Raw genomic sequence first — 11,660 nt, forward strand, 5'->3', positions numbered from 1 at the left:
TGGTGGACCTTTGACAGTAGAACATAGAAAACTTTTGGTTACATGTTTAAATGCTTATAAAAAAGCATACACTGTTTTATTGTTTCTGTTCTCTCTTTGGCAGAATAGCAGTGCTAGAATGTAAGTGGAAATACAGAATTAAAAGAGCTTTGTAAATATAGTAAACCAAGCAGGCCCAGTGTTGGCTTACCACTGTGAATCATCAAATGATATAAAAGGCAACAGTACTCCTGCTAATGGTAAGCTGACAAAAACATAATCAGCACAGTTTACAGATGTGGCGAATTAAATTCCTTCTGTGGGTGTGGCATTGGCACCATGGTCCATAACACAATGTTGTGCCGATGCTTAATAAATCTTGGGGCTCATTGCATAGATCATGGTAAGGTAGTATCAAAATTAGTGATTCTTAGGTGTGCAAAAAGAAGTGTGACTCATGTCTTCTAAGTTCAGTCTTTCCTTAAGCCTGTATCAATGGTCCAAGGACGCATTCTTCATGAGTAGCCTCAACTAGTGGTCATCCTTAATATGACATCAAAGCCACATGCATCAACTTCCAACTTCTAATCATTAAAGACAGACATTTAAAGGAAGCATTCCATCTCAGAGAAGACTTACGGGCATATTTAAGAGCTCCTAGGGCCTCCGTGCTCCAAATTAGCAGCATTTTATTTTTACGCTAATGTGGCTTAACTAGGCCAACATCCCTGCGCCATATTTCCGAAGTGGCGCAATGCATGGATTGTGACACTTTGTAACCCTTTGCACTACATTATGCCTGCACCAGGCATAATGTATGCAAAGAGGGGGTCCCCCCGTTAGGGGGGCTGAAAAAATTACGCAAAGAAATCTAAAAGATTTCTTTGTGTCATTTTTTTGGACACTTTTAATGCCTGCTTAGAGCAGGCGTTAAAAAGAGGCACACCATTGATATGGGCCTCAGAGAGCTTTGTAGGATTAGCGTCAACATTTATCACGCTAATCCTGCAAAGCTCCGGACTAGCGTCAAACATTCTGATGCTAGTTCCCTAACTACCACCTTGGTGCGCCGTATTTTAAATATGGTGCACACATGCTGACTTTTTGGAACTCTCCCATACTTTTACTCGAGTTTGATCAGACATTTGCACACGTACACGCACATGCACACACACACACGCACGCACGCAGATGCACACATACTCCCTCTCGTTCTCTCTCTCTACAACAACATCTTCAATTAAGAAATCCAGTCTCTTAGCTTATAGACTGATTGTGGTTTAAAAGGGTGTGTGAGCAAGAAGCTTCAGTACACTACAAGAATCGTCAGTCATGTGAAGTTGATGAGCACTGGAGCCGATACCCATTATTCCCCCACCCCTCGCCTAACTGAAGTGGATATTTTCCAGAGGATATTTAAATTGCCACTACATGGTTAACATTAACTGTGTCATATACCGCAAACAAACTGATCATTTTCAGTATTTCACCTTAGAAATGCATTAACATCAGATAGTAAGTCTGCTTAACTGTGTGTGTGTTTTAAGGATGCTAACTGTGTCTGTCTTAAGTCAAAATAACAAAGTCGGATGATGTCCGTGCATTGTTAGTGTACGAACGAAGAGATGTAAATCGAAGCTTTTGGATGGGGAACAAAGAAGCATTCTCATTTGTCATGTCCTTTTCTGTTTTTGTTTATACAGGTTAGTGTGGAGGTTGTGGTGGAGTATCCTTTTTTCGTGTTTGGACAAGGTTGGTCCTCCTGCTGCCCGGAAAGAACGAGCCAGCTCTTTGAACTGCCATGTTCCAAGCTGTCAGTGGGCGATGTTTGCATTTCACTGACACTCAAGAATTTGAAGAACGGGGCCATCAAAAAGAGCCAACCCACAGACCCGGCTAGCGTCCTGCTGAAGCACCCAAAGAACGACAACTTTTCTGAAAGTAGGCACAGATATGCTGAGCAAGAAAATGGGATTGACCGGGAAAGAGCTCACATCTTTTCTGAAAATGGTGAACTAAAGTACCCGGATAAAACAGGATTGCCTACTGCGGCTCTGTTCAACAAAACAGATCCCAGCAAGCCCAGGGCAATAAGGAAGAGGAGGTGGTCTGCTCCCGAAACACGTAAACTAGAGAAATCCGAAGAGGAACCACCTTTGACTCTTCCCAAGCCTTCTTTTATCCCTCAGGAGGTCAAGATTTGCATTGAAGGTCGATCGAATGTAGGCAAGTGAAGGCTGTTTGAAGAGAAGAATTTAGGCTTATCCCTTGTCATTTTTATCCCGATTACTGTACTGTAGGCTAAATAACCCCAGTATTTACACATTATCATCCTATTTTAGGTTTTTGTTATAACCTTGTTATAGTTGCAGCTGTTATTGCGCAGGAGACAGGTGCACATGTTATTTCCACTTGTTCGTCGGCGGCTAAAATACTGGAGGACTGCGGGAAGGGGCATCTGCACTTACTTGCCTCTTGACAGAAATGAAAGTATCCCCGGGACTCTTGTCATGTTGTTCTTGTTACAGTGCACCAACGCTGAATTTACAACAAGGGGTTGAAGCCGTTCTTAGCAAGGAGGAAGAGAAGGGAACCAAAACAAGGACAGAGATGGGACTGCATGTATGTGCGTGGTAGCTGAAATGTTATGAATGTGTGTGTAGGCGTGTGTGAGTACAAGCCTGGCATCTCTCCATGCCCAATGTCTTTTTGAGCTGGTCAGGCACAGGTGAATTGGAGTACAGCAACATTGCTACCTTTCTAAGTTGACATTCAACCCGCTTGAGGCTCTTTTATGTGAAATATACTTGATTAACGGGTACGCAATTCTGACTTGGCAACATAGTTAGGTGATCAACAATGAAATGAAAATTGCTACGTGGATTCCATTTCTCCACAAAAGGATGTGGCCTGGTGTTTTCTGAGTCAGTCTTTGTGTGGTAAAAGTAGCAATCTTGCTGGACAATACTAGGATCAAACTAGAAATTTCAGCTTAGTCAATCTACTGGCCAGCAGAAAAGGACATCACCTGGGAAAAGGAGATCCCTATCCGATCATACTACTCTTTGACACATTTCACAAGACATCATTGACTACATTGTACATTTTCCTTCATTCAAGGCTAACTGCCCTTATTCCTCACGGTCCACCTGCTTTTTGCAGGCATCTTACAGTCTGTGTCGGAAGAGGCAGTCAGTCACACACCAGATTGCCATGCTTTGGCAGGAAATCTTCTCACACAGTAATGTCCTATTTCTTTACTTGTTTTATTGGTTTCTTTGGATTACGAAACTTGAGAGTTGGATGCAACGCTTAGCAAAGATTATTTTTGCAGGTCTCCTATAAATATATTTCCAGGTTTAAGGCACTGAGGGGCATTTGCTTCCAAAGTGCAAGAGAGGCACACTGCCCATTTAACTGTGCTTACAATGCGTTTAGAGTGCAATGCTTGTGTTCTTTAATGCTAGTACTTTTTTCGTTCATAGCTATGGGCATCTGGTGCCACTTTCCCATTTGAGTGTGACATAGCAAGGAATTTAATATGGCGGAGGAACAAGAAGAAGGTCTTTAAGCACTTAAAAGGCTATTCACACTTTATTGCCGAGCATCTTGGTGTACCATTTAACAAGTACTGTATCTCACTTTAATTTGTGTGTAAAAAAAGTAAGAAAATTTACTTCAACACTGTTAGCTACATTTAACCATGTAGAGTCTCACCTGTGAGATGTTGAAAGTTTCTAAGTGACTTTAAAGGGATGAATGTGAATCTCGAGCTTGTGTGCGACAGTCAGTGTCCAAGAAGGACTACTTAACAGGAGGCACTTTTAAAAAAAAAACTTTAATGCTTGAGTTAAAGTTATGTGAGCTGACAGTTTAAAAGAGAGAGTGAGAAAGAAAGATGAGAGAAAAAGAATGAGAAAGAAAAAACAACAATCGTTGTCCAGTGTTTTTAAAAGATGGACTTTAAAAACAAACAAAAATATATTGCAATTTGCACATCTTGAGTTTATCATTTGTGTGGTATTCCTGCAGTTGTATCTGCTAATGTTGTGGGGAGGGCGGGGTGAAAAGGGTGGGGCAGGGGAGGGTGTTGGGTGACTGAAAAAACATTATTAAATGTAGCATTTTTGTACTAACCGGCCAAAACTCTGGGCCACAGGGTTATATTTCTTTCACAGTTCCTTCTGGACCTTCTGTCACGCCGAATCAGGTCTTGGTAGGACAACTCTGAGATTTTTTTGTTACGCAGATTTGTTGAAAGTTTTTTTTTCCTATATGTTCTTGACTTTTTCACTATTATTGAATGCTTGTGATACCCTCCGTTAAAATCTTGCCCTTTTTTCATAAATTGTTTTATTTGCATAGGTGAATCCTCAGAAATCCGCAGCAAAGTGATTTTATTGGTATAAAGGTAAAGTTTCACCTGAGTATATTTTATCCTTTCCTTCCTGCTGCTACTTTGCCCTTCACTTGCACATTTTGACATACAGAACACATGCCATTCTGTCTCTCTTATTTCCTAAGCATCTTTCAATGAGAGGGAAGCCGGGAGAAGGCGAGATGTGTAGGGGAGCGCGAATACCAGTGCACGCTGTGATATGCAGCTACCAGATTAGGAGCCTGAGAGAGCGTAGACGGCTGGCAGCCACTCAACGCACCAAACGTGTATGGTAATCCCGCCACACCTTCATTTTCCTTCTACCCCCTAAACCCCCTTACCTTAGAAATGTTAGAGAAAATGCTGTGGAAGGAGCACAGGGATTTTGAGCTGGGAAAGATCTAAGCATACTTCTTAGGGATCTTTCTCCTAAAACTAATCAAAAGCATATATCAATGACCCCGACTCTATATATATATATATATATATATATATATATATTTATATTTATAAAATTTGTTTTTTGTTTTTGCCATAGCAGTACATTCCTCCAGGAATGTCGCTCAATAAATGTAGCTTTGTGATTTCGTATTTAGTTCACACCCAAGAACATTTTGCTTTTGCAGTGTCTTCTGAGGTGCAACAAATGCTACATTTTTTAAAATGAACGTTGTTTTTTTTTCCTGACACAGCTTTGTGTTGATCATTGCCTTGGCACCAAATGTTGAATGAGGCTATTTTCTATCCCTCCTTTCGGTTGTAGTCACTGCCTGTGTGTTCAATAGTACATTATTTTAACCGTAAATGCTCAGAGAACTTGCTGAATTTTATTTCCATATACTCTGCTCAGGGCACTTGCAGTTTATTTCATAATATCGATGTTAAAAGGTCAGGAAAGGGCGCACTGTAGAAATGGCGGTTTAGCTCACATTGCTACCACCATATAATACTCAAGCAAAATCTAGGAGGCTGTTTAGTTGGCGAGCATGAGGCAAATAAACTGACTAAAACCATTTAAGCTAACACTAAAGCAAAAGGAATGTATTCAAACCGGGCCTGAATCCCACTTTAGGAACTCTAAATGTGTTGTTCTAGTCAGTGGCCCACGTTTTTTTGGTGAGTGCAATACTTTATGTGCCAACTTAGATCAGCCTGTCTGTGGTGGTAGCAGGATAAAAGTAACAAAAAAGAATAAAACAATTTCCTGTAAAGAAGTGGTTTACTAAATGTTAAAATGTTCGATAGCTTGTTCCTTGCCCCTCCCGACAAAGATAGATATGATCTTCAGGTAATCACAAAAAGTTATAGTTCCACACAAACAAATGTCAGATGGCAATTCTGTTTCTAAGGCAGTTCTCTAGTGTATCTGCTATGCTATAAACATGAAGAAAGCAGCACCACCAAGAGGCCCCTCCATCATGTGTGAACCTCCCGGCTTTTTAGGCTGTGGTACTTTCCACGTGGGCACTTGTAGGTTCCCCTCCACCCCAGTTATTAGTATGGACTGGCATGCCTCAGCATGCAGATTATTGTTGCCTAATACGTCACAAGTAACCAAAGGTGTTTCTCTTGTTGTGCGGCCACTAGGCTAAGATTCAATCCTTTTCACAAACATGGCCAATTTGTTTCTTGATGGTACCACAAAATATTTCTATTAGGGAACTCACTGTTCTCAGATATCTTCATACTCCTTCAATATTTACTGGCTTTGAAGATTAGAGGAGCAGTATTTTGGATCCGTTCATGATCGGGTTTTGAGTAGAGTAAGACCAAGCAGACATCTACAGTTTCTTCAATAGCAGATGGGCTCTCCAAGTAGCAAAGTTAGCCCCCAAGGCTAGAGAGGGCAGTTAGGAGCAGAGGAGCTGTCAATTGTCACTTCAACAAGGATAGCAAAAGTTATTGCCTGGACACAGGTCCATTCACTTGAAAAGGTAGACAAGACCATGAAAAGAAGTACGGTAATTTACAGCTTGGTGGATGTAGGGCATCTGGCAAAAATTGGCAGATGGCACAGCCTCCCTTTTTAGAGTATATGCATGGGTATATGCTCTAAATAGGGTTGGACAATGTTTACACCCCCAAATTATAACCAACCCCCTTGGTATTGAGATCTCAGGCACACCTCTGGGTGTGTTTTTAGATTTGATAACTTTAATGTGGCGGAATGGAGCTAAACTAGACATTTCCAAAGAGTGTGTGTCATGCAGTAATCTGTTTATGCAACAGCGTTCTTCGAAGAATTGTCTTCAGTTATTTCTGGCAAACAATCAAGCAATACGTCGGACAGCTTTTTTCCCCATTATTCCCGGTGAGCAAATGCTTAGTGGAAAAGCTTCCCAGTTGGTTAAAATAAAAAGCCAGAATTAACCTATGTAAGTGAGAAAGTGTTGTGTGATATTACTATTTTACTGTGCTTTTGACAATTACATATTTATTTTTGTACGCACAGAGACAGAGAAAAGCTCAGTATATGAAATATTATATTTGTACAAAAGAGTTCATCCTTGAATGAAAAAGCGCCAGCCTGTTTTTGTGGTCAGTTGCACAAAGCTTGTACTTTGTACTGAAAGGTCAGTTTAATCATGTTCAAGGTCCTCTGCCAATGAGGTGAACGTGGCCAGATTGGCAGCGGCAGTTTAAATTTTCAAACCTTGTCCTGAGACTGACAGGGTTTTTCAGGACCCAGCGAGCTTCACTCTGCAGCTGCCACAACAGGACATACACCTCCCAAAATAAGAAAGTTGAATAGAGAGTCATTTATGGTCAAAGGACACATTCCAGCTGCCCAATTAAAGTCCTTTGTTGAACATGGTTGCCTTTAATGATGTGTGCTTCACTCTGCCTAGCTGCTGCAGAGGGTCACATAAATCCCAGAACCAGAAAGTTGACAAGTGGGACAATTGTGAGGAGTGGTACATGTTCTATCTGCTAAATGTAGCGTGTTGGGACAATTTTCTTTTCTTTTTAATAGCAACAAAGGAGTATCTACTTGTTGCCCCATAATTGGTCTCGAAATTGATATCTGCCAATTTAAAAAGGGCATCAGGAATACATGTCCCGTAAGTAGAAAGGCAGCAAACTTCATGCCTAGAAATCTACACTGAATTCAGAAGACCTCAAAATGAAGAGTTTAAGCACAGTATTTTAGGGCTTAAAGAACAACATGCTTCATCCATGTGATTATAATTTGACTGCATCACTTCCCTTGTGATATAATAATTTTGAGGGTTCAAGGCGTATATTCGAGGGATTCATAAACTCATGCTGGTTGTGCAGAAGAAAGGTGAGAAGAGGTCTGCCTATGGGAATCCAGCTTTTATCTTCTGGACTTTCTCTTAGACTAGCCTCCCGTAGCCTAGAATGATTTATGCATTGGAGTCTAAACATTCAGCACTTTATATTAATCTTTGTTGTAGAGCCCCTTTGATCCGTTAACCCCGTCCCTGTTCTTGCTCATATTCTTAACAATAATGGGGCAGGAGGGCGTAACTCAGGAGCTGCGGTGCCATGATTGAGTTACCTATGGGGTCGGGTACACCTTCAGTGTGATGAACACAGTGTGCATGACTGTTCCCTTCTGGTGACACACTCTGGCAGTAGTAGCTATTTTAAGTTCTGAAATTACAAGAAAGGTTACCTCTGGAATGACCCAAATGTTTTTATTTTATAATATGGACTGGCTGTGGTGTTCTGAAGTGCTGGTCAGGATACATCTTCACCTCTTTGCAATTTATATAGGTATTCCTGATAAAGATGTACAGTATGAGGGCATTTCAGTGATAGGTAAACAATTCTGAGTTAAACCTAAAAGGGATTTTTTTTAAAAACATGAGCAGCAGTGAGACATAGCCAATGCATTAAGATGCATGGCATTTTAGCAAACTACCCGAGATTTTTAGCAGAAATAGGTAATGCAAGCCATCAAAAAGTCTCCTCCAATGTTTGCCCTTCAACAAGTCCATTTGGGTAATGCAGCGCAAAGGACTGTCATACTATGTTCTTCGCTAAGTCTGTCAAAGAATTTATGTTACATTTTCAAAGAAGTGTCCATGGTGAAGCACCAGTAAAGACCCTCAGTGAGGTGTGGTTAGAGGAAGGTGTGTTGTAAGGATGATGTACGTCCTTTTGTTCCTAAAAGTACATAAATGTAGTACATAATGTAAAACACCAACGTCAAAGGCTGGTAATTGCATGACTGCTCCTTTTAAGGTATGTGTATCTCATATCTTCCTCATGATTCCCACCAGATAATTTTCCAAAGTAGACCACTGTAGCTCAGCAGCATCTGAAAAAAAAAAAAACAATCCTTCAAGCCACCAGGGACGTTACAGCCATATTTGTACATTGAGGAATCCTACATAACATGTTCTTTGCTCTGAGGCAGCAGGCTGCCAAACCACTTCCCTGACTAGGTCAAAGTCACAGTCGGCTATCTTCTATTTTTGTTTTCCTTATGAGGACGAGGCGTGGCCTTGGAGTGGGTGAGGCTTTGGGCCAAGTACTGCCTTGGAGGTACTTCTACTCTCTCCCTCCAAACCTCCCAAAAACATATACCTTAAACGAAAGCTTCACAGTCTGCTGCAGATTTCCTGGAGAAATTAAAAGCCCATAATGAACATTATCTGGGTATGTCCTTCAAACACAAGTAGGAATCCCGCTCTTTGCAGGAGGTTCCTGCTCACTTATGGTCCACCATGCAATGGCTGCGTCTGGGTGACACTGTGAAGGGAGCTAATATTGTGTAACATACAATGGCATTCTTTGTGAGGTGGCAGGTCTGAAGTCATCAACAGTCCTTTTAATTTCCAAAGACGTATCTTAGCAAAACTATCTCTATAAGCTTTGTTCTGCTATTTGTCCTTCCAGCAAATAGTTTACATTTTTTTCTTCATTGTAAAATGCTGACTTGCAATAATGAGCAACCATGTATTTTAGTGAAGATGAGAAGTATTGTCTGGATTTCCCAGGATATATCTTCATGGAAACGCGGAAGGAGTTTCTATAGGTGGGTTCTTTCTTTGGGGCCATGAGACCTGGAGTCTCACCTAAGTTAGTATGTGTGGGTATATCATATCATCCGATGCAGCTGATCCCTCACTGTAAGTTGTGAGCTATAGTCAGATATTGAACGAATTTACAAATAAAGTAACTAATCTTGTCATCTCTTCTGATTTTTCTGTTTTGAAGCCCTAAATCAACACATTTACATCAGGCCGTTTTAGATATGTAATGTGTGGTATTAACCAAGTACGTTGATTTGTAAGTTTCCTCATAATGACACAGCACCTGCATGAAAAAGTACTCTTAGATTTACTTCATGGGCATCCTCGTACAATAACAATACCAAAAAACACCATCATGGCAACTGGAGCGTACTTTGTAGAGAGTGAATATCAAAGTAAGCTACACCCACAAGCCTGTCTTGCATCTTCAAAATCAGGCTTACAGATTTTACCCTCCAAATACATTTTGATTGTCAGTCTATGGTGAATCAGAGGCCTTTACTTTAAGCCACACTTACCTACTATCAGTATGATTTGATGATTTTTTTAAATTTACAGTTTAGGTTTTTAAAGTCTAAAAATATTTGGAAGAGAGTGCTAGTTGATATGCATACATGCACTAAAATTAAACGCAGGCACAAAAGTGTCAAATATAGCACCTGAGAATGATACTGAGAGCCTGTTTTACAAGTACCATGGAGCCAAATGAGGCATAGTACGAAGTGGCTGTTTATTTTCTCCCACAGAAAACTAAAATGCAATGCACAAATTATATATAATGTTCTGTAAGGCCCTTCCTTATGTAGGAATACTAGTTTGCTATACTGCTTCCCTGCAGTGATTTTCAGGAGCACACTGGCTGTGAATTCCTTCTCAAGACTCCATGATGGCGGGTGGTTACTTCAATGAACCAAGAATTAGTCCAGGTCCACTTTGCACCACTTCCTGGTTGTAATTTGGCTTGCTTGGAAAAGTAGCACCCTGGTTCTAGGGACCTTGCTTCTAGGTTTCTGCAAGGCATAGCAGGGTCACTTGTGAGCCTTGGCGGTTTTTGGGAGAGAGATTCAACAAAACCATGGTGCTTTATATTTCTTTGCATAATCTTTGGAAGACCACACAGTGTTTGAGGAGTTTCCCCATGTCTTGTATATGCAAATGCAATTGGGCAATTCCCTGGGGCAGACACCTCAGTAGAACGTAAGGATGGATTGTGCTACAATTCCCCATTTTTTGCACATCTGGTCCAAAGCCACCTCCCTCAATAATCCAGTAGCACTTATTACTCGACAGCCATTAACTGCTAAATCTTTGGTTTAAGTTACTGATTAAAAGTAGTTGGCTGTCTTTCTTAATAGTAGACACTCAATTACGTACCTAAGAGAAATAGAATAATACTGATTATGTATGAGAAACTGTGAGAAACACCGACATGTATGTATGTATGTATGGAATTCTAGACAGATATCCAGTCACATATATCTGGCTTAAATATTTATGGCCACTACATATTAAACGCAGTCTCTTGTATTCCCCCACCTATACTTTGAGCAGAGGGCAGCAGCGAATGGGCAACAAGAAGCATAAATGCTGATGAATCGCCTAACTGATAGCATTAGGACAGAGAATACCAATAGCTGATAGTATCATACTTTTTTGTTTCACTTTCCTAACACTGGGGCACAGTAGCATCAAAACTCCTAGGCAATGCACTCATAGAATCTCCAGTGAATGTTTGGGAAAAATGCAGATTGGCATCAGTTTAAAAACTACAGGTCCAGCCAGTTCAATTTGTGGAAAAAGAAAATGTATAACAATTTGTCCATGAGGTCTCCAGCACCTACAACACCACTTCCACATCCCCCCCCCCCACACACAGTCCATATCCAAAGAAAAATAGTTGGTCTCTCTCTCTCATACAGTGTATATGGTCATGAGTGTTTGTAACATAGCCCTAACACACCAAACCAGTATCAATCATTTTGCCATCATCTGAAAGTCTTAACAGTGTCACAGTGGGAACAGTGCTAACCAATAACTAGAGTGAAATGTCCTGTTCAAGAGCTGTGACACTTTCGGAGGCGCTTATTGAGACTCTACATTACCCACCCTAGAAAGTAGCATCTCCCCCGATCTGTCCCTGGTAAATTAACGTTATTTTGCTCTTTAATTGACTTTTTTAACATAAATTGTGTCCCCTGACATCTGAAAATGTCGATGCACAACTGTGGTGAAGTAGGTTATTGGCAAAATAGTAATTTGAGATTAGTCAAAATTATTCTGGTAGCTGAATGAGAAAG

At 40.7% G+C, this 11,660-nt stretch overlaps 1 protein-coding gene across 3 annotated transcripts in view; it reads left to right on the forward strand.

Moving 5' to 3' along the window:
• Nucleotides 1–3,884, forward strand: part of ATXN1 (ataxin 1) — a 1,071,340-nt gene extending 1,067,456 nt beyond the window's left edge. For all 3 annotated transcript variants that reach the window (XM_069218776.1, XM_069218777.1, XM_069218778.1), the window contains one exon: nt 1,683–3,884. In XM_069218776.1, the coding sequence (XP_069074877.1) occupies nt 1,683–2,213 (531 nt within the window). In that variant the 3' untranslated portion in view covers nt 2,214–3,884. The remainder of the gene's footprint in view (nt 1–1,682) is intronic.
• The last annotated feature ends 7,776 nt before the right edge of the window (nt 3,885–11,660 follow it).

The sequence above is a fragment of the Pleurodeles waltl genome, chromosome 2_1, assembly GCF_031143425.1.
Source record: "Pleurodeles waltl isolate 20211129_DDA chromosome 2_1, aPleWal1.hap1.20221129, whole genome shotgun sequence".
NCBI lineage: Eukaryota > Metazoa > Chordata > Amphibia > Caudata > Salamandridae > Pleurodeles > Pleurodeles waltl.